Below are 19,797 nucleotides of genomic sequence, written 5' to 3'. Positions count from 1 at the left end.
CTTTTTGGCACATCTTGTACTATTTAGGCGCTTTCTTGGGCATTAATATATTTCATTTTTGTGTCTAAAAAAAAATTGACAATTAATTTTTTTTTTCTCTAAAATTATATTTAAGGATAGAGATAGCTGATATATTTTCCTTACAATAATCGTAAAAATGTCACGGTTCAAAAGGCAGCAGCAAGGTAACTTATTACGAAAAAAACTGCATCACACGTAGTCCACATAAAACGATATAATATTAAATAGCAAGACAACTGCTGCAAAAACTAGTACTATAAAAAGAAGAGTGGTTGAAAATACTATAATTTTTTTTTAGAATTGGTTGAAAATATAAATATTGACATGAAGAAAAGTACAAGAATTGACCACTCTCATAAATAATGAGAGTTGGTTAGGGGTTGACTCACTTGTTGGAAGGTCGTGAGTTCAACCCCCACTATCACTATCGATGTGAAGACCTTTTCGGTGGATGATTTGTAAATGCTCTTTGAGTCTTGAGGTCTGTTCTAACTCTAGTAAAATCTCGGACTCCAACTCGTTTACACTTTTTCTTATAAAAAAAACAAAAATTAAGACACTTAATATACATAAAAATTATAATTATTTTCTACTTGTCTTTACATTTTAAAAAGTTTTGTAATATTTTTTTCATTTTCAATTATCTCTCTGTATGTACTTCACCAACCAACAATTCAAAATTTTATCCCACGTGATTATTTATTTAATTAGAATAGGAACTTTTTTATATAAAAAAAAAAAGATAGAATCTTCTGTGGTGATCTTGTATTGTATTTAATTGAATGGAGTGAAGACATTAATTTAAGGGGGCACAAAAATTTAAAACTAAAATATCAGTGCAACTGCCCCCTATTAATAAACCTTAGATCCTTCCATGTTCACAACTCAGTCAACTCTGCTGAGCTAAGAAGCACAAGCAATTCAATTTCAAGCTCCAAAAATGACTTACTTTGAGAATGAGAACACAATAGGTAACTCATTTGATTCTTTTTCAAGAAAACACTATATATATCTTCTTCCAAGCTATAATATGCACTCATTTGATTTTGTATGTCACAACTATCATGAGTTCTAAATTATTTCATATATACATTAATAAATATTTCTTGTTCATGTTTTCATTTCTTTTCTTTTTCCACTGAGACTTGTAGTAGCACCTAAGATGCATTTACCTCAACTCATCAGGAAACTGATTTTTGTTGCACAATCTACTAGTATTGTTGCATTTTTCGATTATGACCATTCTTCTCCTTTATTGTGCCATTATCCTTTGTTGTGAGTGAATCACTGGCCCAACACTACATTCCATTTTTTAGTACTTGTGTACATTGGGAAAATAGAGCTGCGGACCGACTGCATTTGCACCTGGAGAGCTTGTCATTGGTAATAGGTTTTCTAAGTTTGGAATTCCAAATATGGCATTCAAACTAAGTATCACATGCACATTTCATATACTTTTGCTGGTAATAATACATTCATTTCTATCATGGCCTATGATGGTGATATCAATCACTGTGAATTCAGAAAGGATTTTGCCGGACTTCCTTCCTTACTGTGATTTTTCAAATATGTTTGACATGTGTGAAGTTGAACCATGGGGACTAACTGATCCAGAAATTTATTTGTACAAATTTCTGTTCTGATCCCGAGCAAATAAATCCGTTAAACCAGAAACTTATGGAGTATGAGACTTGTGACTCTAGGTCAACTATTGAAATTAACAATTCTATTGGTACTTGGATCTCACATTCAGAGTATTTCAAACCGTTACATTGAAACCCTCGGAATCTTCTTTAAAACAATAGTTAAACCACAATCATGTCTTAAAAGTTTAAATCTTCCTTCAGCACATTGACATAACATCTCCAAAAGCACCAAAATCATCCCGCTTGGCTTTCTTCCTTTCCATTGAAGAATAAGTTCGGTTAAAACAGAAACACAACCTGATTCCACCGCTCTTACTCTTTTTCTCCCGAACTCTTTAAATCTGATCTTCTTTAAGAAGTTGAACTAATTTGCCGAAAACTGTTTTTGATATTCTGTAGTTTCGATGGATCAACAACTTTTGACATAGATTTCAACAGAAAACTGTGCATGTTCTTGAATTTTAAGAAAAATCTCATAGAAGAGTCTAAAAACTCTCCATTTTTTAAGTTAAAGAGTGTTCGAACATTTTTCTGATAATTGAAGATTGTGAAGGATGTTTATAGGCTCATCTTCTGCACCTATTTTGAACTCAAAAACAAAACTTCAACGTCATCATCGTCAACGGTAGCTTCAAATTCTACTGTTTAGCATGAAGATGAAGAATTTGTGTTGTTTGATACTGTCCAGATTAGAGTACAAAATGTGTTTAAATACTAAGGCATAATTGGCTGAATCCGTGATCAATTGTTGTTTTCTGGTGTACATTTATTTATCTGTTTACTTTAGAGCCGGCTATGTTTTTCTAACACTATTCAACCTTTGAACATTGATTAATTGTTTCTCTTTAATGGATTATATATATATATATATATATATATATATATATATATATATATATATATATATGCAGGTGATATTTCTGAGCCACTGCTAGCTCAGAAAGTTGAAACAAAACAAACAGGACTAGGCCGTGCTACCTGTCTCAGCAAGTTGATTTTCTCTTGGGTTAATTCTTTACTCAGTTTAGGTTACTCAAAGCCATTAGATCTTGAAGATATACCTTCCCTTGTTTCTGAAGATGAAGCAAACATGGCCTATCAAAAATTTGTTCATTCCTGGGAATCACTTGTTAAAGAGAGGACTAAGAACAATACAAAGAGTTTGGTTCTTTGGTCTATAGTTAGAACTTTCTTAAAAGAAAACATATTAATAGCATTTTTTGCATTACTCAGAACTATTTCTGTTGTAGTTTCACCTTTAATACTCTATGCTTTTGTTAACTACTCAAATAGAACTGAGGCAGATCTCAAACAAGGTCTTTCCATAGTTGGTATTTTGATTCTCACCAAATTGGTTGATTCTCTGTCTCAAAGACATTGGTTTTTTAACTCAAGGAGGTCAGGAATGAAAATGAGATCAGCTCTGATGGTAGCAATTTATCAAAAGCAACTAAAGCTTTCTAGCTCGGCAAGGACAAGACACTCGGCCGGTGAAATTGTGAATTACATTGTAGTTGATGCATATAGAATGGCAGAATTTCCATGGTGGTTTCATATGGCATGGGCTTCTGCATTGCAAATTGTTTTGTCTATTTTTATTCTTTTTGGTGTTGTAGGTATTGGTGCTCTTCCAGGTTTAGTCCCTCTTCTTATATGTGGACTTCTCAATGTACCATTTGCAAGGATCCTACAAAATTGTCAGTCACAGTTTATGGTTGCACAGGACGAACGTCTTCGATCAACTTCGGAGGTTCTAAATAGTATGAAGATCATTAAGTTACAATCATGGGAAAAAAAATTTAAGAACTTAATCGAGTCGCTACGTGATAAAGAGTTTCTATGGTTGTATAAGGCACAGATCCTGAGAGCTTCTAGTTCATTTCTTTATTGGATGTCTCCTACAGTTATATCTGCCGTTGTTTTCCTTGGATGTGCTGTTTCCAAAAGTGCACCATTGAATGCTGAAACTGTTTTCACAGTTCTTGCAACATTGAGGAACATGGGAGAACCGTTTAAATTGATCCCAGAGGCTCTTTCCAATATGATTCAAGTTAAAGTTTCGTTCGATCGTCTTAATAACTTTTTGCTTGATGAAGAAATAAACAATGATGATGGCGAAAGAAACTTAAAGCAATGTTCAGTTAATGCTATGGAAATTCAAGATGGAAACTTCATTTGGAATCATGAATCTGTCTCTCCAACTTTAAGAGAAGTTAATATAGAAATCAGGCGGGGACAGAAAATTGCAGTTTGTGGACCAGTTGGAGCTGGAAAATCATCTCTTTTGTATGCAATACTAGGAGAGATTCCAAAGATTTCAGGAACTGTAAGTTACTAATAGAACATATTTAAATGAGTAAATATCCAAAAAGAGGGACAAACTTGAAAGACATTTTGCAATTTCACGGATGATTTGTAGTATTAATAATGTGAGAGACTAGGTCGATACAGCCCTATAATTTCAAGATTAACTTGGATATTTTATCATTTAAATTTTTCTCATGCCAAATTCAGATGAATAAACATATTATTTGTATCTGAAATTAGTAAAACAGATTTAGATTTTTTTCATGCTAACTTCATGTGAATAAACATAGTATTAGTAGTATCTTGAACATTTTCACCCCATGATATTTTGCTATAATGGAAAACAGGTTAAGGTAGGTGGAACTCTTGCCTATGTTTCTCAGTCTTCTTGGATACAAAGTGGAACAGTTCAAGATAATATACTATTTGGCAAGACCATGGACAAAACAAGATATGAGAAAGCAATTAAAGCCTGTGCCTTAGATAAGGATATCAATGATTTCAGCCATGGTGATCTTACAGAAATTGGTCAGAGAGGGATCAATATAAGTGGAGGACAAAAGCAAAGGATTCAACTAGCTAGAGCAGTGTACAATGATGCTGATATTTATCTCCTTGATGATCCTTTTAGTGCAGTTGATGCTCATACAGCTGCAATACTATTCAATGTAAGCAAATATAACTTTTTATCAAGTTAAGGACAAATACATCTTGCATTCCTATAAATTGTTTAATTGTATTAATGCCTTTGTCCCACATAAGTTATTTAAATCGTATTGTGTGTGTGTTGGGCAACGGATACATTTGGGACTACACGGCCTATTCTCATAGGACGATTCCCCCAGTTCATCTACTCTATCGCGCAGTATTTGTCAACAAATTGCTGAACCTAATTTAGAAATGGGCAAGAGGTACATGTAGGCGATAAGTACACATAGGATAATTTGTCAGACATGTTCCTGCCATGTCACTAACATAAAACAGACATATGTGTATATTTGTAATGGAATGTGTGAAAAATGGTAATGGAGAGTTTTAAATGACAGTTGTAGGACCAAAAATAAAAACTCGAAACAGACATATGTGTATATTTGGTAAAATTAAACATTTTAAATGACTGTGTGATGAGTTTTGTCTTAACTATTCCGCTAGTTACAATATAACTAACTACTGTCCTCATTTTGGCGCATCAAACTAACTGCATCTACAACATTACTACAGGAATGTGTCATGAATGCTTTAAGAGAGAAAACAGTCATTCTAGTTACTCATCAAGTGGAGTTTCTCTCAGAAGTTGATACTATCTTGGTAAAGTATTTCATTTCGATGCTTGTTATGAGAAAACAGTCATTCTAGTTACATCTGAATATAATTTAACATGATGAACTCAAATTCTAGGTAATGGAGGGTGGAAGAGTTATTCAATCAGGTAGTTATGAGAATATTTTAACATCTGGAACAGCCTTTGAACTACTTGTGAGTGCTCATAAAGACAAAGTTACTGAGTTGAATCGAGATAGTGAAAATAGAGGAGGTTATGAAAATGAGGTTTTGTCTACTCCTCAAGACTCTCATGGTTTTTATCTCACTAAAAATAAAAGTGAGGGAGAGATTTCTAGTATCAAGGATCCAATTGGTACACAGCTTACACAAGAGGAAGAAAAATTGATTGGCAATGTTGGATGGAAGCCATTTTGGGATTATATTAATTATTCCAAAGGGACATCCATGCTGTGTATGATCATGTTAGCACAATCTGGTTTTATCGCTTTGCAAACTTCATCAACCTATTGGCTTGCTTTTGCCATTGAAATTCCAAAAGTAACTAATGCCACCTTGATTGGAGTTTATGCATTAATTTCTTTTTCTAGTGCTGCTTTTGTTTATGTAAGGTCTTACTTGACTGCACTTTTGGGATTAAGAGCTTCTACTGCTTTCTTCTCAAGATTCACTACAGCTATCTTTAATGCTCCTATGCTTTTCTTTGATTCAACCCCTGTAGGAAGGATTTTAACTAGAGTAAGATTTTTTTTTATTACCAACACCGAAAAAAATCTATGTCTATGTATTTTCCTTCTGTTCATTCATTACTATTTAATCAACCACCCGTGTTTAGGCCAATATTTTCTTCTCTCTTGTTCAGGCTTCATCAGATTTGAGTATTTTGGACTTTGATATACCTTATTCCATCACCTTTGTAGCATCAACAGCAATTGAAATTTTGGTGGTAATTTGTATAATGGTTTCAGTCACATGGCAAGTTCTCATTGTTGCTGTTCCTGCAATGGTTGCATCAATATACATTCAGGTTTACCCACTTTCTAAGTTTTCTTGATTCCTCATTCTATGTACAACGTTAGATCATCGAGGTAGGATCTTCTTAATCTTCCTTTTTTTCTTCCTCAAAGCAATACTATCAAGCTGCTGCAAGGGAACTAATACGGATCAATGGAACCACCAAAGCACCAGTTATGAATTTTGCAGCTGAGACATCAGTTGGAGTGGTTACTGTAAGAGCATTCAACACGGTAGACAGATTTTTCAAAAACTACATAAAACTTGTGGACACAGATGCTTCATTGTTCTTTCATTCTAATGTGGCGATGCAATGGATGGTTTTAAGGATTGAAACACTTCAAAACTTGACTGTCATCACAGCAGTTTTGTTGCTTATTCTACATCCTCAGGGATATGTATCACCAGGTAATAATATAGTATAGGTTTAAAAATATATTTTGCCCTCACAAATATACCATATTTTTTCTTTTCAATGCTCTAACTTTTGTTTTTAATCCTTACTAATATATTGTTTTTTGCTTTTGGTCCTTGTTTTGCAAGTACTTAAAACAAAAACAAGATTAACGAGACTAATAACTCTTGGTAACTCTCCTGTTGTGTGCAGGCCTTGTGGGACTGTCTCTTTCTTATGCTTTTTCCTTGACAGGAGCCCAAATATTTTGGACTCGATGGTTTAACAACTTATCAAACTATATTATCTCCGTTGAAAGAATCAAACAATTCATTCACATACCAGCTGAGCCTCCCGCCATTGTGGATGATAACCGACCTCCATCTTCATGGCCTTCCAAGGGCAAGATTGATCTCCAAGGCTTGGAGGTAATGTTGCATCCATGTCTTAGATTTATATAGACTAAGACTCATAAACAATGATTCTCGTATAATGATACACCATGTCTTTTTTTCCACCTCTCCTTTTAGTTTTCTCCTTTATATTTCTGAATGGAACTAAAAATTATACTCTAAAGGCTATTTTCACATTGGTTTCAGATTAGATATCGTCCTAATGCTCCATTAGTCCTTAAGCGAATCACTTGTACATTTAAAGAAGGAAGTAGAGTAGGAGTTGTTGGAAGGACTGGAAGCGGAAAAAGTACACTTATAAGTGCTTTGTTTCGCTTAGTTGAACCTTCAAAAGGTGATATTCTTATTGATGGAATTAACATATGCTCAATCGGGTTAAAGGATTTGAGAACGAAGCTAAGCATCATTCCGCAAGAACCAACACTTTTCAAAGGCAGCATTAGGACAAACCTGGACCCTCTAGGCCTGTACTCAGATGATGAAATATGGAAGGTGAATGAACTAACTTTAATTGCAGTTGAATTTTACATGAGCCATTCAATAAAGTTATATTTGATTTGTATGTTTAGGCTGTAGAGAAATGTCAGCTTAAGGAAACAATCAGCAAGCTACCAAGTCTCTTAGACTCTTCTGGTAAGTTTTTCAACATTGAGGAAACTATATAATCATTGAAGCTACAGCTTCTCATTTCTATGGTTCAATATATGATTTTGCAACGAATAAATACAGCATGAAAGTCTAACTCTGATAAATTTTGCAGTGAGTGATGAAGGTGGGAATTGGAGCTTGGGACAACGCCAATTGTTTTGTCTTGGAAGAGTTCTACTGAAGAGAAACAGAATTCTTGTTCTAGATGAAGCGACGGCATCCATTGACTCTGCGACAGATGCAATTCTACAAAGAGTAATTAGACAAGAATTTGAAGAATGCACAGTTATAACTGTGGCTCACAGAGTTCCAACTGTAATAGACAGTGACATGGTTATGGTCCTATCTTATGGTATGTTAATTCCTTATTCTTCATTCTTTTTATTTCCCATTTTTTCTACTTCTGTTTTTTAGTACTATTGGTTGCCTCATAATTTTTGGCTGGTCATAATTAAAGGGAAACTTGTGGAATATGATGAGCCTTCAAAGCTAATGGACACAAACTCTTCATTCTCTAAGTTGGTAGCTGAATATTGGTCCAGTTGCAGGAAGAATTCCCTTCCAAACATTAGCAGACAGCAACTTTGAATACTGACTTTATGAAAAATAAAGATTATAAATAAATTGAAGGAAAATTGTTGTCATCCCAATAATTATGAGCCTAGAAGAATAAAGTAAAAAATTTGATTCTTGAATATTTTTTTTATAAATGTACGTATTTCAATTTAGTCGCTCTCCCTAATCTATCAATAATAAATCTATAAAACCCTAGGCAGGTGTTGGGCACAACTCTCATCTTGTGTTAATAGACTTTTCAATTTTTGAGTTTGTAAAAATAGTCAATGTTTCATGAACAATGTTATTGTTGAGTATCGCTTATCGTTACCAATAAGAGGGCTTGTCAATCGAGCGAAGAGAAAGTAAGAACTATAAAGGCAACGATGTTGTAATTTGAACCGTATTATTTAAATACAAGTTGTACACCGTAAATCCTTAGCTTTGATTTATTAGAAAAGGAACTCCGGCCATGAAAAGTGATCACCTGCCTTTCTTCCCACCTTTCTCATCTTTTATTTTCTCTATCATATTTTCCCTCCATATTTTTTTACATTATCTCTTCTATTTTAGCTTAAAGTTACTCAAAGATAGAGACCCACAATGTAAAAAATCGGTTTATAAACTGAACTATATTCACTTGATCAAAATTAAATAGCAGAGGATTCTTTTTAAGATTATTGTATATATTTTTTGTCAAAAGATAGAGTATCAGTTTCCAAATTTGGTATATTTTTCTTTCAAAAAAAATAATTGGTATATTTAATTTAAACGTTAATAAGTAAAATATTATACTTGATCAAAAAAAGTAAAATAATATACGTTTTTCAAAAAAAAGAAGGAAAATAATGTACGTTATTTTGTTTTGAGGCAAAATAATATACGTTATTAATGTAAAAAAAAAAAATCATAAATTAAGGGGAGGCATAAGTTGGCTTTGAAAAATTGTGAGCAACTTATCCACAACTCATGTATACTCCATCAACTATTTTTGCTTACATTTTTTTGTTTTGACAAACTATTTTTGGTTACATATACTCCATCAACTATGTTAAGCTCTTTAAATTAAATTAAACTCCGTCGATGCATAGAAATTAAATTAAACTATCTAAATTAGTTATATTATTATTATTATTATTATTATTATTATTATTATTATCATCAATAATAACACTAAAATATGAGTACTTGAGACACTAGGTATGTTTCTCTCAACGTCACAAATCCAATTTTTTCCGGTATCAATTTATGTAGATTAATTTACATTCTTAAAAAAACACTTAAATAGGAGTAGTTCTTTGTAAAAAAAATAAAAATAAATAAAGTAGTTCAGTGTAGCGTAGAGTAATTTTTTTAAAAAAGGAATGTAGTGTAGAGTAAATAAATGCACGATCTTGGTACCATACATAAAATGGAACTATACTTCGAATATTCTTGTAAGGTGCAAATGCATCTTGTGGTAGAAGAGAAATAGAATTGCATTACACAGTCACAACTCACAACAACAACATTAATTGACCACCTAACTTTCTCTCATGGTCAAATCAAGCCACACCCTCTGATCTTCTTCCCAACCAAAATTTAACGGCTAAGATTGAATAAAACACTAACTTCTCCAACTGATTCTTTGCCAATTGCCAAAGGATATAATGTAATATTCCTTTGGCATCAAAGATTCTCCCAACACCTTCTCTTACTATAAATACCTACCTCTCTCTCTCTCTCTCTGTATCATATCCAAGCAAAAAACCAATTTTGAAACCACTTTCAGATACCCATTTAGCTTCTATTTCTTGTGAACTAGTTTTTTCTTTCTGGGTCATTCAAATTTTTCACATTCATTTTCTCACCTCTCAAAGAGAAAAATGACTAATAACATTGTTATTGTTTTCGACTTTGACAAAACCATCATTGATTGTGACAGTGATAATTGGTTGATTGATGAATTAGGTTTCACTGATTTGTTTAATCAGCTTCTTCCCACAATGCCTTGGAACTCTGTCATGGTATGCTTTTTATTCCATTCATGTGCTCTGTTTTGTTAAATACTCTGTTTTTCATTCATTTGAAATTCTGCATTGTCTCTAATATATGATTAACTTGTTTGGTTTTGGAATTATAGGACAAGATGATGATGGAGTTTCATTCAAATGGAATAACCATTGAAGAGATTGAAAAAGTTCTGCAAAGGATTCCAATTCATCACAGAATAATACCTGCAATTAAATCAGCACATGCATTAGGGTGTGACTTGAGGATTGTGAGTGATGCTAATATGTTTTACATTGAGACTATTTTGAAGCATTTGGGAATTAGTGAATACTTCTCAGAGATTAACACTAATCCTGGTTATGTTAATCAAGAAGGAAGAGTTAGAATTTTTCCTTACCATGATTTCAATAAGGCTTCACATGGTTGCAACAATGTCTGCCCTCCAAACATGTGCAAGGTATATATTTTTTTGGGTGTTTTTTTGTCTCTTATTTGTGACCACTAGATTTTATGCCAATATAAAATAAAGAATAATTTGATGTAGGACCATTAGTTTGAATTCATGAAGAAATTTTATTTTGAACAAAAATTAATAAAGTTACTCTTGTCTATATTTTAAAATTTATTTATGATAAAATATACTAATCTTTTTTTTAAAATCATTATTTCAGGGTTTAATCATTGATAAAATTCAAAATTCAATTTTTGAAGAGGATAACAAGAGGTTTATCTACCTTGGTGATGGTGCTGGGGACTATTGCCCTAGCTTGAGGCTCAGAGAAAGAGACTTTGTGATGCCAAGGAAGAATTTTCCAGTGTGGGATTTGATATGCAAAGATCCTTCACTTGTTAAAGCTGAAATTCATGGTTGGTGTGATGGAGAAGAGTTGGAACAAGTTTTGCTGAATTTGATTAACAAAATTATGATGGAGGAACATGTTCAATTTATTTCACCAGATTGCAAGCTACAAACTCTGCCTAGTCCAGTTCTTGTATCTTTGCCTAAAGCTGTCTCAGTTAGGCCATAAATTCTAGGCTTGCTAGTTTGCTATCATTGCAAATGTAATAGGTTTTTCTTTTGTCCTTTGATTAACTTTAATAAACCTTTTCTTGTACTAAAATTGGTCTAAACGTTCCTTGATTGTGCTGGTTAATGATTGGTCTAAATCACTTTTTTTTTTTCCTTCACTATTGACATAAAGATAACTTAATCTTTCTTTTCCATCAAAAAAACTTAATCTTTCTTTAAAACTAAAATAAGTTTTAGAGTTTGAATCGAAGAATCTCGATTCAATAGTTATCAATGTGTTAATTGCATTATTGTATATTTTAGATTTAAAGAAAAATAATGGACAATGTATTTTAGGATTTTTAGATTCAAATTTGTATCAAAACTAGCTTTAAATTTATTCTAAAAATATTCCTAGTATTTTTTTTTTACTACAGCAAGCTAAAATCATTTCAAATTTATTCTAAAAATATTCCTAGTATTTTTTTTTTACTACAGCAAGCTAAAATCATTTCATTAAGAATAATATTAATACAAGTGGATATGTAAGTGAAAATGTGGAAACTAGTTAGAGACTTGATCGTCTTTGTTAACTTGTTTACTAGTAACTCAACACAAGAGTTTGTTAAAAACCAAATTATGGAATCTTTGACAATCTTAAAAAATAGCACTACACTTCGAATTATCTTATACTTCGATATAAAATTTGTACACAATTTCAAAATCCACGTTGGTACGATGTAAATTTTAAACTCATTACATAGGAGTCAAAAGACCCAAAGTTTCATTGTATTGATTAGTTGAAAGGTGACTTGTATAATTAATCATATCCACATACATAGAAAATGAAAACATGTAAGATTGTATGATACTAGTACATTTTAAAATGAGTTTTTTTATATGAGTGGTATTATTTATCGCGAAAGATAACTTCTCAAATGACTTGTGAAATGTGGTTCAACCAATTACATTTTGGGAATTGCCGAAATTCACAGAACTAGTGTATTGACTTTTTCAACACTTTTCAAAAACATGGTTGGAACTAGCATTCGTGATGTTCTCGTAAAATTGTTCTTTTCAAAAACATGGTTGGAACTAGCATTCGTGATGTTCTCGTAAAATTGTTTTTCGTGACGTTGAGCATTACCCTTTTAACTAACACACAGAGATGGAGGAGGGTATTAGTCAAGAAGCATCGTGATAGCATTTTTTGGGGACAAGTAGGATTTTTCTTTTTGTAATTTTAGGGTTAAAAAATACACGCAATATTTTTTTAAATAGAGATAGGATAGAATGTTATGTATAAATTTTTAGAATAGATATACGTCGGTTTAGTGATCATTTAAGATCTGTTTAAAGGTTGATTTCTTTTAACAAATATTTTTTGGACTAAATGGTTAAGAAGCTCAAATATCTACCATTTATGTTACATTTCGTGCTTGTATGAATTTTTTTTGTGTTAACCCTCTGATTTTTAATTGAAGGGTTCATGATAAGACTAGATAGGATAGGATTAGGAATGACACCATTAGAGAGGGAGTGGGGGTAGCACCTATAGTAGAAAAGTTGGTAGAAAATAGGCTTAGATGGTTTGGACATGTAGAGAGAAGACTTGTAGATGCCGTTGTAAGAAGAGTAGATCAAATGGAGGAGAGTCAGGTTAAAAGAGGTAGAGGAAGTGTTGAATGAGTCAATGTTTATTTAGAATAAATAAATTCTCTTTTCTGTTTTGCTGTTTCCATTATTTTGCCCACGTTTAGGATGTGTTGTTAGTGTGGGTTAGTTTCCTAGTTTTTTGCTTGTCAGTTGTATTGCTAAGTCTATAAACTTAGCCTTTTATTATTCAATGAATAAGAAACGTATTTTTCCTCTTCCAAAACCGTTTCTGTGATAACATCTGGCATCAGAGCTAGGTGTGTAGCAGTGAAGAGAAGCAACAGACTTCAATCATGACTACAACCACGGATGGCAATTTCGTGCAACCTGCAATTCCAAAATTGGGTGAGCATTATGACCATTGGGCAATGCTCATGGAGAATTTTTTAAGGTCAAAGGAGTATTGGAATCTTATAGATCCAGGGATTCCTCAACATGCAGCTGGTGTTGTATTGACAGACAATGAGAAGAAAACATTGGAAGAGTTGAAGCTGAAAGATTTGAAGGCAAAAAATTATCTCTTTCAAGCAATTGATCGAGCTGTGCTTGAAACAATTTTGAATAAGGGGACGTCGAAGGAGATTTGGGATTCTTTAAAGAAGAAATACCAAGGCACTGCTAGAGTGAAGAGAGCACAGCTTCAGACCCTAAGACGCGATTGGGAAATTTTATCGATGAAAAGTGGAGAATCTGTCAACGACTATTTCGCTCGTACCCTCACAATTGCAAATAAGATGAGAATGTATGGTGAACAAATGGCGGATCTTACTGTTATCGAAAAGATTCTTCGCTCAATGACCGCTAGGTACGATTATGTAGTATGTTCTATTGAAGAATCACATGATTTGGATTCCATGACTGTTGATGAACTACAGAGTAGCTTGTTGGTACATGAGCAAAGAATGAATGGACACAATTCACATGAAGAGCAAGTGCTGAAAGTAACTCAAGATGAGACAAGTGCTGGCCGTGGCCGTGGAAGAGGTGGCTTTCTAGGTGGACCTGCTCGAGGAAGAGGCAGAGGAGGTAGAGGAGGCAAGGCAGCAGTGGAGTGTTATCATTGCCATGAGTTTAGACATTTCCAGTATGAATGCCCAAATAAACCCCTGAACAACACCGCAAATTATGCTGAGACCAACGAGGAAGCAGTGCTACTCATGGCACAACTTTCATCAGATGGAAAATCAAATACACAAGACATGTGGTTCATCGATTCAGGCTGCATCAACCATATGACAGGTAGAAAGGACTGGTTCTCTTCAATTGATGCTTCTTTTTCTGATGAGGTAAAATTAGGAAATAATTATGCTCTTAAGGTCAATGGGAAGGGTGTTGTCAAACTTTTGATTAATGGAGTTGTGCATTTGGTGAATGATGTATTTTATGTGCCTGAGTTAAAAAATAATTTATTTAGTGTGGGGCAACTTTTGGAAAGAGGATTGAATGTTGAAATGAAGCAAAACAAGTGTAGTGTGTTTAATGAAAAGGGACTTATTTTTGAAACATCCATGACTACTAACCGTATGTTTGCTGTGAGCGTCAAATCTGGAGTTTCTCATCCTTGTTTCCAAGCTAGTTTTGGGCCACCAGCTCAAGTATGGCACTCTCGTTATGGTCACTTGAGCTATAGTGGACTGAAAACTTTACTAGAACATGATATGGTAAAAGGATTGCCCTCCATTAAGCCACCGACTCAACTTTGTGAATATTGCCTCAAAGGGAAGCATCAACGAGATTCTTTTCCACGACAAAGTAACTGGCGTGCATCTCAGTTGTTGCAGTTAATTCACTCTGATATTTGTGGTCCTATCAGTCCTGCATCAAATGGAAATAAAAGGTACATGCTTACTTTTATTGATGATTTAAGTAGGAAAATATGGGTATATTTTCTTATGGAGAAAAGTGAAACTTTTGGTGTATTTAAAGAGTTCAAAGCATTAGTTGAAAAACAAGCTGGTGTTCCTATCCAAATCTTGCGCACTGATAGAGGGGGAGAGTATCTTTCTAAAGAGTTTGCTGATTTTTGCAGTGAACATGGTATTCAACGGCAACTTACTGCTTCATATACGCCACAACAAAATGGCGTAGCTGAGAGAAAAAACCAAACTATTATAAATATGGTTCGGAGTGTTTTGATAGAAAAAGGAGTTCCAAGATCTTTTTGGCCAGAGGCTGTAAAATGGGTGATTCATATTTTAAATAGAAGTCCTACTCTTGCTGTCAAGAACGTCACACCGAAGGAAGCATGGAGCGGTATTAAGCCATCGGTTTCATATTTTAGAATATTTGGCTGCATTGGATATGTTCATGTACCTGATCAAAAAAGGAGCAAGCTTGATGACAAAAGTGTCAAATGTGTGCTGTTGGGTGTGAGTGAGGAGTCTAAGGCCTACAAACTTTATGATCCAATCAAGAAAAAAATTGTAATTAGCAGAGATGTTAAATTTCAGGAGGATGCTGCATGGGATTGGGGTGAAGCAAAAACAAGCATAGAAACTGATACAAATGATATGAATCCTTTGGAAGAGTCTTGTCAAGAAGTTGAGGAGATAATCCAGCAAAATTCTCATGACACGGTGTTATACCCTAATTTTGGACCTAAAAATACTAGTCAATTTTTCTTTTCTTGCATTATAAGTCATTTGAATTGTCTCTGATCAATTGCATCTTTCTCTGCATTTTATTTCAATGTTATTTGCAAAATTTACATGCAGGGGTATTTTAGTCATTTCCTATGTCAAAATCTCTTTCAATCTCTAAAAATTTGTTTGAGTCGTTTCAAATAGTGTGAATAAGTCTTCATTTCAATCTCATGTCAAAATCCATTTCCAAAATTGCATTTGGAGTCATTTTGAGTCAGTTTTGCCCCCTAGGGGCATTTTAGTCTTTTCATGTGTTAAAGCCCTGTCTAATTTCTAAAAATTGTCTCTGAGTCTTTTAATTCGCTTGTATAAACTCTTGCTTTAATCCCTTGTTAAAAAATCATTTTAAAATTTCATCTGAGTCATTTTTAGTCGTTTTTAGCCCCTAGGGGCATTTTGGTCATTTCACATAAAATTGCTGATTCATTTTAATCTGCTTTGTTGTTTTTAATCGTCTCGCTTTACGTTAATTTTCAATTTACTTTTTCAATTCAATTTTAGTTTAATTTTCATTTTTTAGTCCGCGCACTTTCGTTATTTGCATTTTAATCCTTTTAAAGTTTGTTAGAGTCAAAGTCAAGGTTTGTTACAAGTCAAGTGCCACGTGGCAGTCCATCATTGGTCCAAGTATTCCCACATCACCTATAAATAGGTCAAAGTCATGGTCAAGGTTCAACAATTTTTCATTTCACAAAAACTCCACAAAAAAAATCACAAAAAGTTCATAATTTATTTTCTCTCTATTTTTTCCCTCTTTTCTAACAACTTTCTCTCTCCTCTAACTAACTTCATCTTCAACCTCTAACCAACCACCATAACAACCTTCCTCCACCACCTTCAACCACCCTAACAACCTCTAACCGCCACTTCCACCACCCTAACCAACTCAATTCTTCACAAAAACGGTCCCAAATTCCAAATCAAAACCAACTATTCTTTAGCTTTCACAAGAACATTTTTACACAAAATTTCCAGCAATATTAGCACCGATCCATGCTCCATCTTCATTCATCTTCAAAATTCAACCCACTACATTCATCATCAATTCATAAAACTCATCAATTTCATCAATTCATACACCAATAACACAATTAAATCAACAAAACTTCCATCAATCCATGTTCATTTTCGGATTCATAATTCAAAGAAGCAGAGAAGCTGAAATCGGATTCAGAGACGGGATCGAAGATGGAAGAAGAGAAGTGAATCGAACGGTACAAAATCGAAGCAAATCCAAGATGAAGAACGAAGAGCTGAATAGATCGAACCAGAGGGAGAGAGTTCAAGCTGTTTCAATCAACGTCAAGGCTGAATCCAAAGGAGAAGAACTCGAAGCTAATCGGAAATTTTCCGTCTTGAACAACCTTTTCTCCGATTTAAACGACGGTAACGCTTTTTGCTTCCCTCCCGTTCTGAGCTGTGTTCGTTCACGTGTTTGTGGTGTTTGTTAAAGATGTTGCTTGAGATAGTTTTGTGGAGAAATGTTGTTGTAACTTGCAGATCTAGGTTTTGTTATTAGATATTTGAGAATTGTGTTTTCGGATTTGAAGAAAGGGAAGAAAAGGATTTCTAAACATGTATTTGCCTTTGAAAATGGTGGAGGTTCGAAGTTCCGACGCGGTGGTGCCACCACCGGCCACCGCGTCGGAAAATTTTTGCTCACCTGAGAAGACAAAGTATATGGGCCAGCCTTCTTTGGCAACGTGAGAGAGAAGAGCAAGTGCTTTAAAATTTTAGTGTTAAACCGTTTTTTTTACAACAAGCAAAATCCATTTATACAATCTTTTTTCTCAAAGCTGGTTCAACCCATGGATCCTTCTCTAGAACCGCTCCAGGCCCATATATTTTTTCTTTTCTATTGTTTCTCTGCAATTTTGCTGAATACACCCTTTGCAATGCTTGCTGCACCTCCCTGCTTGATTGAATCTTGCGCTAGTTTTCTTTCTTAAAAATTGTGATGTTTGTGTCTCGTTAATTCTAATTGTTTTCAGCATTAATACATGATTAATTTGGATCAAAAAAATATATGAAGATATATTGATTTCTTTGTCAATCCATTGGTTTTCATTTTTGATTAAAGTGTTGGGAAAAAACTCCAAATCAATCATGTTCTTTGCATAGTTTTTCTTGTGTGTGTTTTTTGAATTTGTGCATATTAAATTTTACCTCCAAAGCATGAAAATGTATGTGAGTTTCATTCTTGTTGCTTGTTAAATTTGCACTTGAGTCTTGATAAAAAATGTGGGAATGAATGTGATAACTACGCTTATAGGAATCATTGTGAACTTTGTGAAATATTGGTCCTTTTGATTTTTGTATCATGACTGAAAATTTGGCTATGATCATTGGATTCACATTTCACAAGGTCCATAAATGGTTTATTTTAGGCATGTTATTATGTCGATCCCTTGCACTTTCATCTTTTCAATTGTTCTTGGTAAATTCATGACTTCAAAGTGTGTCAAAACATATGCTCATAATCTCTTGATTATTTTTATGTCATTACCCTATCTTTTCTATGATCTTTACCCTCTCCAAAACGTCTAAAAAATGTCAAGTCTCTTTTATCATTTTTGGTTAATTTTGCTTGTTACTTCATTTTCAAGTTGCATTTACCTTACTATGCTTTTAGTGTGTTGTTTCTATTTCATTTGTGCTACTAACTCTTTTGTTTCATGTCTCCTATCCCATAGCATCTTGCATATTCACTTTGCATATTTCCCTTTTTTCTTTCTTTCTATATTTCATGGGCAAGCAAATAGAATGTAATAATTAGGAATTCTTGTAAAATTTTACTTTCATGTCATTTTAATTTTCTTGGCAAAGAGGCCATAGAATGTATCTAGGATATGATGTAAAGGACAATGGACTCTAAAAATGTACACCGACACAAGCACCGACACATGCACACACATCACTAAGTAGCTAGAATATGCATGTTTAGATGTATGTTTAGGATTGTATGTTTAGATGAATGCCTAGGACTTATACTTAGAAAAAACCCATTTTTCAAACAAATGTGAACAACTTCACTCAAACCTTTTCCAAATAAACCTTGGGATCCAATATCCCATTGAATTTTCTTTTCCTTTTTCTTAATCAAATTTCAATGAAAATAATCAAACTTTGACTTCTTTTGCAATTCACTAATTCAACCTCACTATTTTCCAATCTCATGCCCTTGAGGCCTCTTTCTATTCTTCAAAATCCATTTTCAAACTTAAAATCAACCAACAAAAACAAAAACATTTTTGAGAGAGAACTACGGTGGATTTGATCCCTTAATCGGGTACGTAGGCAAGGAACAAAATTCCTTCAATTCAACTAAAATAAAAATTCAAACACATTCTTCTCCCTCCAATTCTTCACTTAGTACATTCTTAGGTTTAATAAACATTTTCAAATAGCATTTAAAAATAAAGCGCGCGCGTAGAAATTAAAGACGGTTCCTATAGGTTACTATAGTCGTTATGGGTGCCTAACACCTTCCCGTAGCGAAAACAACTCCCGGACCTCGATTCTCAAGGGTTTTGCTTACTTTTTCCCTTCCCAAGAAAAAATAAGATATCACCGGTTTAAAAGGTTCAAACGTAATCAATGTTTGACACCCGAAAACCAAGATAAAACAGCTGGCGACTTCACTGGGGAGATTCGAGAGTTACGCCTAGTCTTTATTTCCACGCTTGCGCTTGTATTTTTACTTGCTTCCTTTACTTGCTTTCCTATGTGAATAAATGTTTAAATTCTTGCAAACGTGTGGGGTGAGAATATCAAAAGTCCTGCACCCGGGCTGAGTGAACTTAGGATTTAGGGGGGATATAATCGACAATTCATTCCGGGGGTTGCCTCGTGTTTTGGATTATGCGATCAATCCCACATAGCTGAGGCATTTTGGAGGTGATGTTGTCGGCGCGGGTTGTCGCGTTTAGGCACTTTGCTTCTAATTGTTCTATGACGCTATGAACCGTAGATAACCAAACCCATCCATGGCCATTTTCTAGGATGTAGTGCGGAGGCTAAACCGGGTGTTGTCTCGAGTTTTAGTCGTCACGCGATACTACACTCAAGTTAGACCTTCCACGTATAATCATGGAGCGAGTGTTGACTCGTGACACCACGATATACGTCGGAGAGGTTGCAACTTGGGAACCTTTTTAGAACCCGGTCACTATTATCCTAAAACCCTAGTTTCACCGGACACCGTGTCCACCCATGACTC

The 19,797-nt window shown here is 34.1% G+C and overlaps 2 protein-coding genes across 2 annotated transcripts; both read left to right on the top strand.

The window, feature by feature from the left end:
* Nucleotides 1–903: 903 nt before the first annotated feature.
* On the top strand, nt 904–8,452 carry LOC146897017 (ABC transporter C family member 8-like). Its single transcript, XM_085735599.1, has 12 exons — nt 904–992; nt 2,579–3,993; nt 4,322–4,642; nt 5,196–5,282; nt 5,373–5,993; nt 6,118–6,282; nt 6,383–6,677; nt 6,877–7,091; nt 7,263–7,568; nt 7,646–7,709; nt 7,837–8,076; nt 8,182–8,452. The coding sequence occupies exons 1-12, from the start codon at nt 962–964 to the stop codon at nt 8,310–8,312; spliced, it is 3,891 nt and encodes a 1,296-aa protein (XP_085591725.1). The 5' UTR covers nt 904–961; the 3' UTR covers nt 8,313–8,452.
* Nucleotides 8,453–10,009: 1,557 nt separating this feature from the next.
* LOC146897016 (inorganic pyrophosphatase 2-like) lies at nt 10,010–11,425 on the top strand. The gene is made up of 3 exons (XM_085735600.1): nt 10,010–10,285; nt 10,402–10,728; nt 10,943–11,425. Exons 1-3 carry the CDS (start codon nt 10,145–10,147, stop codon nt 11,297–11,299), a joined length of 825 nt encoding a protein of 274 aa, XP_085591726.1. The 5' UTR covers nt 10,010–10,144; the 3' UTR covers nt 11,300–11,425.
* The last annotated feature ends 8,372 nt before the right edge of the window (nt 11,426–19,797 follow it).

The sequence above is a fragment of the Medicago sativa genome, chromosome 8 (genome assembly GCF_051527215.1).
Source record: "Medicago sativa cultivar Bolivia chromosome 8, Bolivia_mono, whole genome shotgun sequence".
Lineage (NCBI taxonomy): Eukaryota > Viridiplantae > Streptophyta > Magnoliopsida > Fabales > Fabaceae > Medicago > Medicago sativa.
This window is presented reverse-complemented; position numbering and strand designations above follow the sequence as displayed.

Bases quoted from the DNA above. Each gene is read 5' to 3' on its own strand.
- LOC146897017 (XM_085735599.1), top strand. From the start codon at position 962: ATGACTTACTTTGAGAATGAGAACACAATAG. The intron at 3,994-4,321 runs GTAAGTTACTAA...AATGGAAAACAG, and splicing joins TTCCAAAGATTTCAGGAACT to GTTAAGGTAGGTGGAACTCT. The intron at 4,643-5,195 runs GTAAGCAAATAT...ACATTACTACAG, and splicing joins CAGCTGCAATACTATTCAAT to GAATGTGTCATGAATGCTTT.
- LOC146897016 (XM_085735600.1), top strand. From the start codon at position 10,145: ATGACTAATAACATTGTTATTGTTTTCGACTTTGACAAAACCATCATT. The intron at 10,286-10,401 runs GTATGCTTTTTA...TTGGAATTATAG, and splicing joins TGCCTTGGAACTCTGTCATG to GACAAGATGATGATGGAGTT. The intron at 10,729-10,942 runs GTATATATTTTT...TCATTATTTCAG, and splicing joins GCCCTCCAAACATGTGCAAG to GGTTTAATCATTGATAAAAT.